The 20,152-nt window shown below is 37.3% G+C and overlaps 1 protein-coding gene across 1 annotated transcript in view; it reads left to right on the top strand.

Annotated features, from left to right (window-relative positions):
- Nucleotides 1-1,602: 1,602 nt before the first annotated feature.
- LOC126092245 (pancreatic triacylglycerol lipase-like) overlaps nt 1,603-20,152 on the top strand; it is a 44,960-nt gene continuing 26,410 nt past the window's right edge. The window contains exons 1-3 of the mRNA XM_049907754.1: nt 1,603-1,706; nt 4,942-5,065; nt 19,652-19,788. Coding sequence (XP_049763711.1) covers nt 1,613-1,706; nt 4,942-5,065; nt 19,652-19,788 — 355 coding nt within the window. The 5' untranslated portion in view covers nt 1,603-1,612. The remainder of the gene's footprint in view (nt 1,707-4,941; nt 5,066-19,651; nt 19,789-20,152) is intronic.

Below are 20,152 nucleotides of genomic sequence, written 5' to 3'. Positions count from 1 at the left end.
ACTCTAATTCACAAGCAAGTCCTACATGTAAGTTTGTTTTTAATGAAACACCACATTTTCCACATTGTTTGCAGCACACATTGTTCTACAAAACGTCTGATAATAAAGAGACGTTAATTACCTCATATTTTGTAGTCCCAGCATTTAGTTTCTTATATTCTTCTTCAATTCAAGCTAGTTTTCTTCTTGAAGCACTATCTGGTGTAGTGGCAGCAGCATCACTCAATGTATCACTACCAGTGTTGACGTTAGTCGCTACTGGGACATCAGATACTGATGAAGATGAATCAGATGAATTTTTAGTACACTTTACTTTCTTGCGCCAATGTACATGCTTTCTAAATACCTTCAGACTAGGTCTTGGCATGTTGAAGGAAAGAAAACTCAATGACTTCTCCACATACGTCTTTCACAACAATGACATGGATGTACTAACAAAGGAAACAATACAAATGGTGCAGAATCTATTGTCAACTGTCTAGCAGTGTAGCCAACAGAAAAGCTAACTCTCTTGTGCTCAATTATATCTCAGGCAAGGTTGTCCATATCAGGTATATTTCGTGTCTCATATACAAGGTGCGGAACATTGTGTGTCGAAATTATTTTAAAAAATTATTTAAAATAGTTCTATTCACGTCATCCAAATATTTTATACATGGTATTAAACGGGAGAGTCTAAATTTTTCGAAAATGCATTTACTCAAAAATCGATTTTTTCATCGAAAAACTCATTCCGTATACCCTTAAAGGATAAGTCTATCACAGAGCGGAATGATTGCTAACCATTGCCAAATTAATCTTATAATCTTTGGAAGTGTATTTTATTGGCAATGAAGAAATGGAAGTCAATCAGTTTTTCACAAATATAAGTTGATTGAGGTGGAAAACATTGAGGAACAGTAGAGGATTTTACATAAGTACAGTCAAGTAGTTCATGTATTCAAGACAGCAGTGGGTCAAATGATATCCACTGAGCATAAAGTTATGATTTGAGCTGATGGAAGACCGGTTGAAGAATACTGGAATGAAGCTGATTCTGATGCCGCTTATGAAGCTCGGATGAAACCAGCACAGCGTTTTCTTTTTTATAGTCATTTTTGACAGGAAATCTCTACATTGTTTTATTTCTTTTCCTTTTTTAATACATTTGTAGCCTATGGCTGTCTGAGTGTTTACAAGGATATCACATAAAAATGTGAAGTTAATCAATCAAGAACTTTTCAAGATTTTTGAAAATAACTTTTCCCCTTTATGTGTTAGTATAGATGTACAGGCATACAAATATACTTACATAAAACCAAAAATGGTTCAAATGGCTCTGAGCACTATGGGACTTAACATCTATGGTCATCAGTCCCCTAGAACTTAGAACTACTTAAACCTAACTAACCTAAGGACAGCACACAACACCCAATATATAAAACCAATTTCATTTCATTTTAGTATGACTAAGGTAATGTACAAGCACTTTTTACATCTAGTATAGTCTCAGGAATCTGATTTCAAACGATATAAATTAATTTCATGTTACTACATGCTGATAACCAGATAATTATCCAAACGCAACTTATCAGTTGAACAAAGCACATTAAAACTCTCAAAGATAAGCAATATGTACTTAAGGCAGGAAGAGCAGATGAAATGCCAAGCAGTCATCATGGGTCACAAGCTGCTGTTGCTGTTTCTGTTAATAGGTCTTACCTGTGGTGAGTAAATTTAATGTCGAAATATCAGTTTCTGTGTGTCATCAACAACAGGCATATGACAGTGTGATCGTTTAAGGGTTCATTGTTATAAGAATGGACAATTAGAGTTTTGAAATGAGCATGTGTGTGTGTGTGTGTGTGTGTGTGTGTGTGTGTGTGTGTGTGTGTGTGAAAGAGAGAGAAGAGACATCAAAGCAATAATGATTAGTACAGTGCAGGTTTAACTCTGGCAGAAGGTGGGAATGTGAGATTTTTACAACTACAAAATATCAGAATGCAAGTGTGAGTTACTGTGGAGTAGCATCACTTCAGACAGTCTTCCCACTCATTGTTCTAGGATTGCATCTGCAAGATTTCTCAGTTGCTGACAATTAATGTCAGCAATTATGGTTACACCTCAGGGAAGCAATTCATAGTACACCACATTGCCACTGTTCCACCAGATGCAAAACATTATCTTCTGTGGATGTGCACAGGTCTTTGTGCACAGAGCTGTTTCTTTGTTTGGACTCAGCCAGTCCTTTCTATTCCTTATATTAGCATAAATACATTATTTCTCATCACCAGTGAAGGTGGAGGTAGGAACTGTTAATGTTGTTCACAAGGCAATTAACGAGGAGCAAGCAGAGAAGCAAATATGGCCGCCCACTGATTCTTGTGATTTTGGCTTAGTGCATGCAGTACCTGTACACCTGATTTTTGAACCTTCCCCATTGCAAGCAGATGTTGAATGATGGTGGAATGATCACAATTCATCACATCTGCTAGTTTTTGAGTACACTGATGTGGATTGCTGTGGATTAATGCATTTAAAAGATCTTCATCAATCTGTGAAGGTCTTCCTAAATGTGGAAAATCACAAGTCAAAACAATTTTCCTTAAAATCAGAAAAGCATTTTCTTGCCATGCTATGTCCAATGCCCATTATCCCCAGAGAAAATGCAAATGCTTCTAGCGTCCTCCCCTCTACTGAGCTCAAATAGAAGAATATTTCAGAAATTTTATGATTTCACCACTTAACATACCATTTCTAGCATCTACAGCTCCACTCACTGTCTCCAATGACAATACATAAACTCAAGTAGCATCAGTGAACTACAAGCAGGAAATGATAACCGATAAATAAACCCATAGCAAACAAAAACGCTATGAACTTATGCGTCAACCTAATATTTTTGCATTGCAGCTGCCATGAGTCACATCGATTGACAGTGCACATATAGTTCTTTTCTTTCATGTACTTGTCCACATCAGAATTTCTTGTCTCTTCATTCTGCCCTACTCTATTTGAGGTTTGTGTGGAAACATTCAGGGCAGTCAATGATGACTAATTGCAGTCACTAAAACCTTCAGTAAGAACTTCTCTAAATTGACACAGAGGTAAGAAACACTGTATATGCAAGATAGCAACTCTATGGTGAACAGACTGCCTCTGTATATATTTATTCCTTGTGGAGTTACTGTCAAGTGAAAATGCTAGAAATATAAGGCACAAGATTAGAAACAATAGCTCCAAAACCTCTCTTTCAGTTTCTTTTTACTTGCATTCAGTGATGTTTAACTCATTAGTAGAAGCAAATTTCCCTTTCTGTTGTTTATGTAATGAAACTGAAACATCATGCTTGACTATAAACTTGCAACTCCCATAAGCAACAATTTTTACGTGGATATCAAATGTGGCTAAGCTTAGTTAGTGGGAGGCGTGGCTTTCATTGTGACCATCATAAGTCTAACAAAACTTCAGATGTGGAGAACTATGGATCATAATTATACATATGCTTAAAAAACAAGGAAGTAGTATAGTCTAAATAGTTTATATTTAGTGGCTGTGTTTCTTTATTATAGTGCTAGCAGACTCCAACTCATACTCAGAAATGGCATTTGTATGATACTCATCCCTTGACTGTAAAATTATTCTGTGCTTTATTTATTGTTACCTGCATTGACTGCAAGTAAAATAAAATATTATCCTGAAATAAACAACATTGTGAAATCGAAAGATTTTTACTCATCAAACAGAGGCAGCATTGAGCAGCAGATAGACACACTGAAAGTAGACTACTGATATTACTAAGCTATCAGTCAAAGTCCTTCAGATATAAATCCAATAACATGCAGGTATTCAGCTTGGTAAGAAGGTCAAGTGTCCATTCATTCTGGAAAGCTGACAAAGTCAGATAAGGGGGAATATTCTAAAAAAAAAAAGAGCTGTAAATTCTTCCATCCCAGTGTGCTTCAGTTGCATGATCATCTAGATCCATACTCTGCAAACAACTGTGAAGGGCATGCAAAGTGTACTTCCCACATATTAGCTTTCCTTCCTGTGGTATTTGCATTCAGATTGTAGGAAGAATGACTGTTTAAATGTCTCTATGCCCACTGTCATTAGTCTAATCTTGTGTTCATGAGGCCTACAAGAGTGATCTGTGTGGGCTGCAGTATGTTCTTGAAACTTTGTAAGAAGCATTCATTAGATGGTTGATGTCTATCTCCAGTATCTGTAAATTCAGGTTTTCCTACATTTCTGTGACAATTTCTCATCAGTGAAACAAATGTGTGACCATTAGTGCTGCCATTCTGTGCATAAATTCAATTTTCCATGATAGTCCTATTTGGTATGGGTCCCACAAACTTGAGTAATATTCTGAGATGGAATGCATGAGTGCTTGGAAATAATCTCCTTTGTTGACTCATTGTATTTTCACACTATTCCACCAATAAAAAAAGTCTGCCACATGCTTTACCTTTGATTGAACCTCTCTGATAATTCCATTTCATGTCCCCACAGATTGATAATCCAGGACTTTGTGTGAGTTATCTGATTAAACTTGTGATTAATTGATATTGTAGTCATAAGATACGATGTGTTTGAATTTTGTGAAGTGCATATTTCACATTTCTGGGTATTTAAAGTAAATTTTTATACTACTTTGAAAACTTGTCACATTCTGACTTCATAAACTTTCAAATGTGATAAAGAATTAACGTCCTTGCCAATTGATACCAAAAATAGATGGGAAACAAATTTTTGACCACACTGCGGCAAGCTAAGTTTCTTTAACAGTTTTGCTTTAATGTATTAATTATGATTTATGATAATGATTGAAGCAGAAGAAATTAATTTAAAAAAAGTTAAACCATTTCTTCTGCTTCAATCATTATTGTAGATAAAGAAGAAACTTGAATGTCTCAGGGAAAATGTAATTATAAGATCTATAATTATGATTTGTTTCAGCACATGAAGAGAGATGGGAATTAATTCCTGGAGGTGATGGAAAATTGCATTTGGTTGACCTGAATCGTGACACTGAACTTCTTGCTGTAAGTGACAGTGATGTGTCTTTCCGCCTTTACACACAGTAAGTAGGCATACACCTACAAACAAATGACTGTAAATATTGCACTTGGTGCATTACTTATAGGAATAGTTACATGTTTTTGTTTCATCACATGAAATTGTAGAATGGTCATTTTGATATCCTGAAAAGCTATATTCAGTATATAAATAAAAGTGAAGATATATGACCATTCATTGTTACTGGCTGTAGCATGAAAAAAACATAACTGGAAAATTTTATTAGATTTTAAGGTGCTACATTTTTTTCTGTTTTAAGTACTCACACTCAAACACATGTCCACAAACATCCAAATACCATGGTCATAAGTGTGTGCTAGTCATCATTTTTATTTGTAGTTTTCATATAATGAAAATGAATTCACATTATCATAATATATATCCAGAAAAAAAATTTAGCACACCCCTTTAGAGGTTTCCAATTCATTCAAGATTTATTGTTGCAACAGTGCATATGGAATACGTGAAATGATTACTTTTATAGATCAGTAGTACAAGTGGTTCTGAGTGTGTGGTGTAGCCTCTACAAGCAGCAATGCAGGAACTGACTCTGGCATCCAGTCTATCATACAGATGATGAATATTGTCCTGGGACACATTATGCCATGCCTGCTCAACCTGTTCACATAGTTCTGTAAGAGTTGTTGGTTGACACGTCACATGAGTCACTTCTCGTGCCATCATATCCCACACATGCTCGACTGGAGAAGTTCAGAGATCGTGCTGGTCAGGGCAGTTGCTGCACATTTTGGAGAGCATGTGGAGTTTCCCCAGTGGTGTGTGGGTAAACGTTATTCTATTGGAACAAGAACAGCAAAATAATGAGTTATAACAACATTCTGCATGTACGGAGTACTGCTAAACACACCTTCAGAAACATCAAAGGTGACCAAGAGTTGTTGCTTATCTCATCCCAGACCATTAAGTCTGGGGTGGGGTCAGTGTGTTTTGGATAAATGCACTCCATGACACATCCCTCACCAGATCTATATTGTACAAGGAAATGACCATAACCTGCACGCAGGTAGAATCTGTTCTCATCACTGAAGACCCTGGCATGCCATTCCATCTTCCAAGTGATCCTCTGATGGTATTGCCCAAGCCATTCATTTTGATGCTGTGGCGAGAGTATAATACAGGCTAGAGGTGTGCATGCCCATTGTCCCACTGCTAATAACCAGTTTGTGACAATTGTGCTATGGTGTTACTAACTGCCAATGCTGCCCTTACAATATGACATTTCTGGCAGGCATCTGTGCTGTGTGGATTTCCAAAACCTCACCTATGGTGTGAAAATATTCACATAATCACTTATACCAGGATTGTTACACAACTGATGCAGTACATTTAAGTTGTGTGGCAATTCTCCAAAACAACCATCGTGTCGCTTGCAAGGCCACAATTTGACTTCCTTCAAACTCACTCAGTTGTCTGTAAGAAGCACGATTGCATCTCCTTGGTATGATTCATGCTTGCTTCACATGTCTGCACCACACTGAGCCTTCTGGTTGTGAGCATTCCCTATTAAAGTGTAGACACAGATGGAGTTCTGATAGCTATGACACTGCATAGCAGCCTGGTTAGGCTGCATCCATTTCACATGACCAAACAACTTTAATCTCAATGCAGTAAGCCTTTCCTCCATGTCACTTCAATGTGCAGGTCTCCTTATGTGGTCCCTTCTTGTATTATCTCTCCTTGTATTTTGTCGAGCAGATCTAAGAAATAATGTTTCACAAGCTAGTAGTTGGTGCAGGTCTCCTTATGTGGTCCCTTCTTGTATTATCTTTCCTTGTATTTTGTCGAGCAGATCTAAGAAATAATGTTTCACAAGCTAGTAGTTGATTTATGTGTCTTTTGGTTGTGATAGAACTCTCAAAACTCTAGGACTTGATGAGTGTTCTTCTTGTTGAAGTTGCATGTGATGTTGTTGTATTTTTTCGTCTGAAGAATGGTTTGACACAGTTCTTCACTGTAGTCTGTCTCTTGTAAACTTCTTCATCTCTGAATAAGCACTGTAACCTATGGTCATTTGAATATGTTTACTACAGCACCACATTCTAAGGCTTCTATTCTCTTCATGGTATTTCACGATATAATTTTGATCTGACACTAGAAACCAGTGGTCACTGTCCAGACATTCATGTGGGATGACTTTTGTGTCTCTTACTTTTTCTCCCACAAGTTCATCTGTTAATATATAGTCAATAGTTGTACTGTTTCATCTGAAATAGGCCTACATCTGTTGATCTCTGACCGGCTTTAAAAGTGCATATTCCTTACTGAAATGTTATTGTTCTTCCAAAAATGTAGGACATGTTCTCCATTAATATTCCTTGTTCCATAGCCAAGTCCATCACCTCCTCATAACCAGATCTGCTGTTCCAACTTACACATTCATATCTGTATTATCATAGTGTTTTCTCATTGAACCTGCTCTTTTAGCTTTTTTATAAAATTCTTGTTTCTGTTCAACACTGCACTTTCTTTGAGGAGGATACACTTGAAATATTGTGAAACTAGTGTTCACCAAGCTTGTTCTCATTTTGATTATTCTACCACTAATAAAAGTAACTTTAGAGAAAAAAGCCTTATTCCTTAGAAATACCAACCCACTCCATTTCGTGCCTCCTTTAGTTGGACATACCAGTAAAGACTGTAATCACCTCTCAACAATTTTGAACTAGTGCCTTTTCATTTTGTTTCACTGAGACCAAATATATGATTCTTCCTCTTCTTCATTATATTCAATATTTCCTCTGTCTTTCCTCTCATGATTATCACATTAAGAGATTCCATTCTCCATTTGTAACTGTTTTTTTACATCCAGACTGAGTGTTGTGTCTTCTATTAATATTTATTATTACACTCGCTGGATTTGCGTTACCTTCCAGAGGGTGATAACTCATTCCCAGCCCACAAGAAGTTGAGTTCTTTTCTCATTTGCATTTCCGTGGATGGTTGAAAGTGATAGAAATAGCCACTCTTCAGATGGTTTGCTAAGCCTAAGAAATCTGAGGATTTTCTGTTAGCATTAACTACTTTAGTATTTGAAGATCCCTCTTTGCCATGAAACTGTAGTTCCTTCCTGCATTAACTCCCAAAATCAACCCTATCGAATTGTAGCGTACCCCACCGACAGTTTTTTGCAACTAGAGATCATAAATTTGATCAACATTATTTTGTTTGTATGCTTGGCTCTGCACTGTTATTTATTTCTACATAAAAAGTAGCTGAATATCTTAACTGTTCAGATAAGCCTCTTGTTTTCTATCTATAACAGTAAACTCAAATTTAACTGCTAGTATCATTCACTCAAAAATTTAAAAGTTTATTATATAAATATGAGAAAATTAAGGATCACATAGTTGGTCTGAAGAGGTGCTATGTATGTTAGTAGACCAATATAATTTGGCACTCATAGATTTCCAAAAATGCTCATTGAGGGGTATAGGGTCAGTTCAAGCTCCTGTAAGAGTTTGAAAGGGAAAGAGGAAGGTACTGTTTACACAGAAGCGAATTCAAGTCTCGCTATGAATCTTTGCATACCCTATACCTTGCAGTTTTATAAATTCAATTTTATCATCACAGTATGAATGCCAGTAAGACGACATAGTTGTTGTTGTTGTTGTTGTTGTGGTCTTCAGTCCTGAGACTGGTTTGATGCAACTCTCCATGCTACTCTATCCTGTGCAAGCTTCTTCATCTCCCAGTACCTACCGCAACCTACATTCTTCTGAATCTGCTTAGTATATTCATCTCTTGGTCTCACTCTACGATTTTCACCCTCCACGCTGCCCTCCAATACTAAATTGGTGATCCGATGATGCCTCAGACATGTCCTACCAACCAAACCCTTCTTCTAGTCAAGTTGTGCCACAAACTCCTCTTCTTCCCAATTCTATTCAATACCTCCTCATTAGTTATGTGATCTACCCATCTAATCTTCAGCATTCTTCTGTAGCACCACATTTTGAAAGGTTCTATTCTCTTCTTGTCCAAACTATTTATTGTCCATGTTTCACTTCCATACATGGCTACACTCCATACAAATACTTTCAGAAATGACTTCCTGACACTTAAATCTATATTCGATGTTAACATATCTCTTGTCTTCAGAAACGCTTTCCTTGCCATTACCAGTCTACATTTTATATCCTCTCTACTTCAACCATCATCAGTTATTTTGCTCCCCAAATAGCAAAACCCCTTTACTACTTTAAGTGTCTCATTTCCTAATCTAATTCCCTCAGTATCACCCGATTTAATTCGACTACATTCCATTATCCTCACTTTGCTTTTGTTGATGTTCATCTTATACCCTCCCTTCAACACACTGTCCATTCCATGTAACTGCTCTTCCAAGTCCTTTGCTGTCTCTGACAGAATTACAATGTCATCGGTGAATCTCATAGATTTTATTTATTCTCCATGGATTTTAATACCTACTCTGAATTTTTCTTTTCTTTCGTTTACTGCTTGCTCAATATACAGGTTGAATAACATCGGGGAGAGGCTATACAACCCTGTCTCACTCCCTTCCCAACCACTGCTTTCCTTTCGTGCCCCTCGACTCTTATAACTGCCATCTGGTTTCTGTACAAATTGTAAATAGCCTTTTGCTCCATGTATTTTACCCCTGCCACCTTCAGAATTTGAAAGAGAGTATTCTAGGCACCATTGTCAACAGCTTTCTCTAAGTCTACAAATGCTAGAAATGTAGGTTTGCCTTTTCTTAATCTATTTTCTAAGATAAGTCATAGAGTCAATATTGTCTCACATGTTCCAATATTTCTACGGAATCCAAACTGATTTTCCCAAAGGTTGGCTTTTACCAGTTTTTCCACTCATCTGTAAAGAATTCGCATTAGTATTTTGCAGCTGTGACTTATTAAACTGATAGTTCTGTAATTTTCACATCTGTCAACAACTGCTTTCTTTGGGGTTGGAATTATTATATTCTTCTTGAAGTCTGAGGGTACTTTGTCTGTCTCATACATCTTTCTCACCAGATGGTAGAGTTTTGTAATGACTGTCTCTACCAAGGCCATCTGTAGTTCTAATGGAATGTTTTCTACTCCCAGGGTCCTGTTTCGGCTCAGGTCTTTCAGTGCTCTGTCAAACTCTTCACACAGTATTGTATCTCCCATTTCATCTTCATCTACATCCTCATTCATTTCCATAATACTGTCCTCAAGTACATCGCCCTTGTATAGACCCTCTATATACTCCTTCCACCTTTATGCTTTCCCTTCTTTGCTTAGAAGTGCATTTCCATCTGAGCTTTTGATATTTGTACAAGTGGTTCTCTTTAATTTTCCTGTAGGCAGTATCTCTTCTACCCCTAGCGAGATAAACCTCTACATCCTTACATTTGTCCTCTAGCCATCCCTGCTTAGCCATTTTTCACCTCCTGTCAGTATCATTTTTGAGACATTTGTATTCCATTTTGCTTGCTTCATTTACTGCATTTTTGTATTTTCTCCTTTCATCATTTAAATTCAGTATCTCTTCTGTTACCCATGGATTTCTACTAGCCCTTGTCTTTTTACCTACTTGATCCTCTGCTGCCTTCAGTAGTTCATCTCTCAAAGCTGGCCATTCTTCTTCTGCTGTATTTCTTTCCCCAATTCCTGTCAATTGTTCCCTTATGCTCTCCCTGAAACTCTGTACAACATCTGGTTTAGTCAGTTTATCCAGGTCCCATCTCCTTAAATTCCCATCTTTTTTCAGTTTCTTCAGTTTTAATCTACAGTTCATAACCAATAGATTGTGGTCAGAGTCCACATCTGCCCCTGGAAATGTCTTACAATTTAAAACCTTATTCCTAAATCTCTGTCTTACCATTATATAATCTAACTGATACCTTCTAGTATCTGCAGGCTTCTTCGATGTATACAACCTTCTTTCATGATTGTTGAACCAAGTGTTAGCTATGATTAAGTTATGCTCTGTGCAAAATTCTACAAGGCGACTTCCTCTTTCATTTCTTAGCCCCAATCCATATTCACCTACTACGTTTCCTTCTCTTCCTTTTCCTACTGTCGAATTCCAGTCACCAATGGCTATTAAATTTTCGTCTCCCTTCACTATCTGAATAATTTCTTTTATCTCATCATACATTCCATCAATTTCTTCGTCATCTGCAGAGCTAGTTGGCATATAAACTTGTACTACTGTAGGAGGAGTGGGCCTTGTGTCTATCTTGACCACAATAATGCATTCACTATACTGTTTGTAATAGCTTACCTGCACTCCTATTTTTTTATTCATTATTAAACCTACTTCTGCATTACCCCTATTTGATTTTGTATTTATAATCCTGTATTCACCTGACCAAAAGTCTTGCTCCTCTTGCCACTGAATTTCACTAATTCCCGCTATATCTAACTTTAACTTATCCATTTCCCTTTTTAAATTTTCTAACCTACCTAACCGATTAAGAGTTCTGACACTCCACGCTCTGATCCATAGAATGCCAGTTTTCTTTCTCCTGATAACGATATCCTCTTGAGTAGTCTCTACCCAGAGATCCAAATGGGGGACTATTTTACCTCCGGAATATTTTACCCAAGAAGACACCATCATCATTTAACCATACAGTAAAGCTATATGCCCTCGGGAAGAATTATGGCTTTAGTTTCCCCTTGCTTTCAGCCGTTCGCAGTACCAGCACAGCAAGGCCGTTTTGGTTAGTGTTACAAGGCCAGATCAGTCAATCATCCAGACTGTTGCCCCTGCAACTACTGAAAAGGCTGCTGCCCCTCTTCAGGAACCACATGTTTGTCTGGCCTCTCAACAGATAACCCTCCGTTGTGGTTGCATCTACGGTCCAGCTATCTGTATTGCTGAGGCAAGCAAGCCTCCCCACCAATGGCAAGGACCATGGTTCATGGTGGGGAGGAACACATAGCCCAAAAATTATAAAGTAATTAAAAGCTTGATTAATAAGAGATGCTGGAGACTCAGAGTATTAGGGAATTTTAGCAGAATTTATTACAATATATTATTGATGAAGATAATATGGAATCATTTATTGCCCAAATTTGGATTCTCTACTTAACAGCTTACAGAATGTTGTTAGTTCCTTGCCAAATAGGTAGTGGCATAAAAATACATCCACATAAATGAGTTTCAAGTAATGAAATTAAACTATTTATAAAATTAATGTAAATTATGAAATAGTCTGTCAGTAGAAACAAAAACAACTAATATCTGTGGAAAAAGACAAATTATCTAGTCCACCTATGTCATGTAAAATACTGCATGCTGTTTCAAAAGGTAGCATTCATTTACATTGTCATTAACAGCTGTGCTGAGTTCTGCCTCCTGGGGATGGGTACTGGCTAGCCCATCTGCCTCTTTGTAAATTTTTCACAGAATACTCTTGCAAATTCTATGCTATTATAATGCAGGTAAAATACTTTTTTGGTTGACAGTCAGATCAGAGTAAGTGACACTACTGTGAGCAATGGCACTCTGTTCTCAAGATTTCAGGAATTTGTACTGAATGGACAACACAATGAGCAGATGGAATTCAATTATGATTGTATGAATAACAAAATAGGTGTTACAGAAGAAATAATACGTGACAGGAATAACTTTAGGCTACTTATAGAAAACGCAAACTATGAAGAAGATGCACCAAAACCTCGACCCAAGAGAGTGTGGACAGATGAGCAGAGATGAGCAGTTGGCGAGAAAATGAAGAAGTACTGGGAAGAACGGAAGAAAAAGAAACACCATAAGTCTTAAGTTGTATGCGGTCCATAGCTGGCCAAATTCATAAATAAAAAAATGATTGTATGAATATTTCTCATGATTGATCAGGGTGCTCAAGTGCCATTTATAAAGTTATTGTGTGATTGCCTGTCTTTTCTTGAATAATAAGCAACAGAGGCTCCCTATAAAAACCCTGGACTCAGGAATAAACCTAGTCACCAAATGAGGAGATATAAAGTAATATATGCCTCATACTTGGTTCCCTACTCTTTGTAGATTACTAGCTGAGAAACTCTATCTTGTCTGCGTATTTATTTATTCCAATCTTCTATTAGTATTTCCAATTCCATCCTCTCTCCTCTTTCCTCCTCTCTCTGTCATCTGCTCCACCTTCCTCTCATCTGCAGCTCATGGTCTAGTGGCTAGCATTGCTGCCTCTGGATCATGGCATCCCAGATTCAATTCCCAGCTGTGTTGGGGATTTTCTCTGCCCGGGGACTGGGTGTTTGTGTTGCCCTCATAATTTCATCATCATCATCATTATCATTTGTGACAGTGGCAAGATTGGACTGTGTAAAAATTGGACTGTGTAAAAACTGGTACTTTGTACGGGCACTGATGACTGCTCAGTTGAGTGCCCCACAAACCAAACATCATCATCATCATCATCCTTCCTCTCTTTATCCACCTTCTCCCCCCCCCCCCTCTCTCACTCTCTCTCTCTCTCCATGTCCCCTGTCTCTACCCATCTCTTCCTCCCACTCTCTCTGCCCTTAGCCTCCTCCCCTCTGTCTGTCCTGCTCCTCCTAACCCCACTCTGCCTGTCTTCTGCCTCCCCTCTCAAGTAAGTAAAATGTGTACCAACTTTTGCTGAATTTTACCCAGAAGCTTAGGAGGAATTGTTGAACATATGTGTTCATGACATTTGGGGGAAGTCAAATGAAAACTGAACACTGACCAAAATGGAACTATGGAACAATTCCATTCAAAAGTAATCACCACATGCTTTAAGTCATGTATCCCACTGGGAGATGAGATGATCAATTCTGTTGATGATGGATCCACAAATGCACCCTCTCTTGCACTTTCTCATCCGACTGAAACCAACATCCGTGCATGTCTTTCTTTCTTGAGCTCGCCACAGATGTGAAAATCACATGGTGAAAGATCCAGGGCATGTTGAGGTGTTTCCCAACCAAATTGCCTTGGTCTGATTTGCAGTGTGTAAGCAGGGGTTATCATGCTACGAGATGATTTCATCCGACAGCATTCGGACAGCCCAAGGGCAAATGACAAAGCCAACAGTGTAAACATCCCACATCTTCCCCACAAAAGGAATCCAAAGCTATTCACAAAAGTTCCAGAATGATCATGATGACCTTCTCCTTCAACTCCAATGGCCCTCTGTTTGTCAAGATCCTCAAGCATTTACCATAATTAATGTGCAGCACTATGAGGACACTTTACAGAAACTGTGATGTGTCATAAAATCGAAACACCCAGGAATCTTGCCAGATGGAATCATCCTGTTGCATGACAACACTTGCCTCCAGACCACCAATCAGACAAAGACTATGCTTCAGCAGTTTGGTTGGAAAACACAGCAGCATTCTCTGTACAGCCCGGATGTTTCACCATGTGGTTTTCACATCTTTGGTGACCTGAAGAAAGACTTGCATGGACATCAGTTTCAGTCAGATGAAGAAGTACAAGAATGGGTACTGTTGTGGATCCACCAGCGGCCAGCCGCATTCTACAAACCATGAATTGATCGTCTCGTCTTCCATTGGGATAATTGTCTTAATGCATGTGGTGATCACTTTTGAATAGAACAGTTCTATGTTTCTGTTGTGGCAGGTGTTCCATTTACATTTGACTACCCCATATATATTACACACTCATATGTCTGATTCTCTGCAGAAGTACCCAGAGTCAACTGAATACAGGAAATAAACACCAGAAAGTCAGTTTCAAAAATTTTTTCTCCACCATTCCTTATCTACAGCCCTGCTTCTCGTGGTAGAGGTGGCTCTTATTCTCACAGTATTTTTATACAAGTAACAAGTCATTTACCCAAGGGCAGTATTTAGGGTGTGTGACACCAATGTGCAGTAATTTATTTTACACCCACTTCCTAAAGTTCAGAATTGCCATTCATTTATGAACTACCTTACAGTAACACTCTGCAATTATTAACATGAATTTTAAATTTAACGAAGTATTTAAATAACATATCATTCAAAGCATATGTGCAAGTTCAGTACTCAAATACAATAAAATAAATACTGTAATTCAATAGCTGCTTTACTGAAAAACTGCCACAGAAACATCAAATTTGGACACAATATATGGTAAAAAAATAAAGAAAATCAAATAAGAATTATCTCACTTAAATGTGAAATTTAATCAGTCCAACATACTTGTTACAATCCCGTTCAACTGACCTGTTCCAAAAGGCAATGAACTTAAATAAATGAATTACATGCTTTAATTTTAATCTGAGAACCATGTGGAATGATGTTGTGTTGTGTATGACACCACCATAACCACAAATGGATGAAGAATTCTTAAGGGTATTTTTGTTCTGTCATTGCAACTACAAAAATGCTTGATTTTTTCACCAGGCACATTTTGCTTTATTGAGGTAAAGCATCATCAGTGGTCTGTAATTGAGTTAATTACATTCTGATTTGCTTTTAGATCGAATGATGAACTGTACAGTGTGCTACATGCGAGATCTTGTAGGATACACAGTTATGTGGGGAGCTATGTCTTACTATAGCCTATAAGATTAATGCGCGTGTGCATGGAAGATGTTATACAAGTGGTTTCATAGTAAAACACGAGTTTAATGACAGGTAGAAATTTTTGTCAACATTTTACCAGTAAATTACTGAGTGCAAATGCAATGGACATTAAAATTATACTTAAAAAAATAATTTTTTGATGACAACATTCTGCCACCTCCAAAATTTTGCCACCCTGTGTAGTTCCACATGTTTGCACATGACTAAATATGACCCTGCTTGTACCTAACAGCTTTGGCTGAAATTGCTCCAGGTGTTCCTAAGCTATTCATGAATGTCACACCTTTTCATTTTTATCCCTGTATTATGTAGGTAGGTCTTAACGCCACAGTGCTGCATTCCAGATAGTTGTTGTTGTTGTTGTGGTCTTCAGTCCTGAGACTGGTTTGATGCAGCTCTCCATGCTACTCTATTCTGTGCAAGCTTCTTCATCTCCCAGTACCTACTGCAACTTACACCCTTCTGAATCTGCTTAGTGTATTCATCTCTTGGTCTCCCTCTATGATTTTTACTCTTCACGCTTCCCTCCAATACTAAATTGGTGATCCCTTGATGCCTCAGAACATGTCCTACCAACCAATCCCTTCTTCTGGTCAAGTTGTGCCACAAACTTCTCTTCTCCCCAATCCTATTCAATGCTTCCTCATTAGTTGTGTGATCTACCCATCTAATCTTCAGCATTCTTCTGTAGCACCACATTTTGAAAGCTTCTATTCTCTTCTTGTCCAAACTATTTATCATCCATGTTTCACTTCCATACATGGCTACACTCCATACAAATACTTTCAGAAATGACTTCCTGATACTTAAGTCTATACTTGATGTCAACAAATTTCTCTTCTTCAGAAATGCTTTCCTTGCCATTGCCAATCTACATTTTATATCCTCTCTACTTTGACCATCATCAGTTATTTTCTCCCCAAATAGCAAAACTCCTTTACTACTTTAAGTGTCTCATTTCCTAATCTAATTCCCTCAGCATCACCCGACTTAATTCGACTACATTCCATTATCCTCGTTTTGCTTTTGTTGATGTTCATCTTATATCCTCCTTCCAAGACACTGTCTATTCCATTCAACTGCTCTTCCAAGTCCTTTGCTGTCTCTGACAGAATTACAATGTCATCGGCAAACCTCAAAGTTTTTATTTCTTCTCCATGGATTTTAATACCTACTCCGAATTTTTCTTTTGTTTCCTTTACTGCTTGCTCAATATACAGATTGAATAACATCGGGGAGAGGCTACAACCCTGTCTCACTCCCTTCCCAACCACTGCTTCCCTTTCATGTCCCTCGACTCTTATAACTGCCATCTGGTTTCTGTACAAATTGTAAATAGCCTTTCGCTCCCTGTATTTTACCCCTGCCACTTTTAGAATTTGAAAGAGAGTATTCCAGTCAACATTGTCGAAAGCTTTCTCTAAGTCTGAAAATGCTAGAAATGTAGGTTTGCCTTTCCCTAATCTTTCTTCTAAGATAAGTCGTAAGGTCAGTATTGCCTCACGTGTTCCAGTGTTTCTACGGAATCCAAACTGATCTTCCCTGAGGTCGGCTTCTACTAGTTTTTCCACTCATCTGTAAAGAATTCGTGTTAGTATTTTGCAGCTGTGGCTTATTAAACTGATTGTTCGGTAATTTTCACATCTGCCAGCACCTGCTTTCTTTGGGATTGGAATTATTATATTCTTCTTGAAGTCTGAGGGTATTTCGCCTGTTTCATACATCTTGCTCACCAGATAGTAAGTACTGGTAAATGCTTGATTCTTTAAATAATCAAATCCGCTTGTATAAAACAGCCTCAGACTACTGATTACATTGAAAATGAGTTAAATTTTTAAATATATGATGTTAAGTGAGAGAAAGTTTAGGAAATGTTTGAAATTATGTTTAAAGTGTGTTGGGAATCACTAAGTGCTCTTATTATCAAGCATTGGATTTGCATTCTGTTTTAAGAAAACCTAGTTTTTCATGCATCTTACTGTTTATGATGTTATATCTCCTCAACTATGTGGTGTACAATGATTCAGTCATGTATGTGGACACTGTCTGTAACATGTGTATTGAATGGAATTATTAGTTAAGAAGTAATACTTTAATACATAAGCCCTGATGTAGTATTTTCTTCTCAGATACTGGATGAATATGTGCTAGATATTTGCACACAGTGTGTTTTACTTATTTCCAAGCCCCATTCCCACCTATTTGAGAGGCAGGTGAATCTTACCCCCAGAGTGCTGCTTTTTAGGTGGCAAGTATTAAGTGTACCAAGTTTGGTTGAAATAAATCCAGTTGTTGAGAAGGAGTTATGGAACATAGATTTTTATAATATATGAGACCTAAATATTTAGCTAGTATGTAAACAGCTTGTCAGAAGTCTAATTATTGGTGACAATTAGCGTATTATTATTAATGGCTGGAACTAAAAAATTCCAGACACATCAACCCTGATGTAGTATTTTATTTTTTACACATCTTAATGTTTATGACCTCAAATCTCCTGAACTATGTGTTGTACAATGACATAATTTTGCAAGTAAATTCAGTGGTACATCTGGATACCGCCTGCAAAGTGTGCTGTGAATGGGGTTAGTAGTAAAGAAGTAATAAATTAAAACATCATGCCTGATGCAGCAGTATTACTGCAAGAAGTAAAGAAGTAATCAATTAAAACATTGTGCCTGATGCAGCAGTATTACTGCAAGAACAGCAAAAATATATTAAGTGATAAACTTTTTTACTTCAATTATTTTGAGGGGGTGTCAGTGAGAAAAAGTTTTGTGAAAGGTTGAAATTTTGTGTGAAGTTGCTGAGTGCTCTCATTCTCAGATACTGGATGAACATGTGCTTGATATTTGCACACAGTGTGTTTTACTTATTTCCCAGCCCTATTCCCTCCTATTTGAGAGGCAGGTCAACCTTACCCCCAGAGTGCTGCTTTTTAGATGGCAAGTAATAGGTGTACCAAGTTTGGTTGAAATGAATCCAGTTGTTGAGAAGGAGATATGGAACATATATTTTTATAATATATGAGACCTAAATATTTAGCTAGTATGTAAACAGCTTGTCAGAAGTCTAATTATTGGTGACAATTAGGGTATTATTATTAGTGGCTGGAACTAAAAATTTTTAGACACTATTGTATTTGTAGCTAAACAGGTATACTATGGACAGCTTAACCAGTTAACATTAGAAGAGCAGCATTTTATTTGAAGTTGGTAACTCTTCCATCTCTGGAATAAGTCATTCATGTAATGCCATTTTTGATAAGTGATAGCATATCCAGGAACATATGATTTTAGTCTCATAAACAATACTAATGTTGAAACTTCTTGGCAGATTAAAACTGGGTGCTGGACCGAGACTCCATCTCGGGACCTTTGCCATATGCGGGCAAGTGCTCTACCGTATGAACTATCGAAGCACAACTCATGCCCTGTTGTCACAGCTTTACTTCCACCAGTACCTTGTCTCCTACCTTCCAAACTTCACAGAAGCTCTCCTGCAAAACTTACACAACTAGCACTCCTGGAAGAAAGGATATTGCAAAGACATGGCTTTGCCATAGCCTAGGAGATGTTTCCAGAATGAACACTTGCCTGCAAAAGGCAAAGGCCCTGTTTTTGAGTCTCCATCTGGCACACAGTTTTAATCTGCCAGGAAGTTTCATAACAGCACACACTCCACTACAGAGTGAAAATTTAATTCTGGAATACTAATTTAATGTAGTAATAAACATTGATGGGTGATTTGGTTAAAGTAAGTCAGTTACCAATGTTTTCTTACTGTATTACTAACTCCTCCCATATATATGGTGAGTGTCATTCATGATGAACTTCATGGAATTCTCAGTTTACTACGCTATATTTGTTTTGAGATTAGTATCCTTAATTTAGTCTTTCCTGTTTTCATGGATTATTTGAAGTATAAGTTTATGCAATTCTACAATTGACAAATTAACAGATAAATAAATTTTGCTTTCTTCATTTATGCATCTAAACAACACTGAGAGGTTTCTTCAGTATCAGATAAGATAATGCATTACTGATATTCATTTCATGAAGGTCAAACCCAACAAGTCCCCAGTATGTAACGATTGGAGATGCCTCTTCTCTTGGTTCCTTCAGTGCTTCACGTCCCACAAGATTTGCAATTCATGGGTGGCTAGCTAGTGAGGACAACTTAGTGGCAATACGTAATGGTAAGTAGTATTTTTAAGCAGAATCAGATAAACATAGAAAAGTGCTTCTTGTTATCAGTAGGCACAAGATGTACACAAAAACAAAAGCTGGCCATAATGCTAGTGTAAATGTCCAACAGGTATATGGATATACATTGTATCAGTTAAAACATTTTTAATTTTTTCATCTGATAGCCTTATGCCAATTTCAAATTAGAGTCCATTTAATGGTAATCATAAAAGATAGGAAAATATATTTATTTAAATGCCAGAAATGATTATGTAAAATGAGCCCATTAAATTTTAAGAAACCAAATTTTTATTTAACATTATTTAATATTCTTAATTTGTGTATGATTAAGAGGCATGATACAATAATTCTATC

Source organism: Schistocerca cancellata, chromosome 7 (assembly GCF_023864275.1).
Source record: "Schistocerca cancellata isolate TAMUIC-IGC-003103 chromosome 7, iqSchCanc2.1, whole genome shotgun sequence".
Taxonomy (NCBI): domain Eukaryota; kingdom Metazoa; phylum Arthropoda; class Insecta; order Orthoptera; family Acrididae; genus Schistocerca; species Schistocerca cancellata.
Note: the sequence above shows the minus strand (reverse complement) of the source record. Positions and strands in the feature narration are given on the sequence as shown.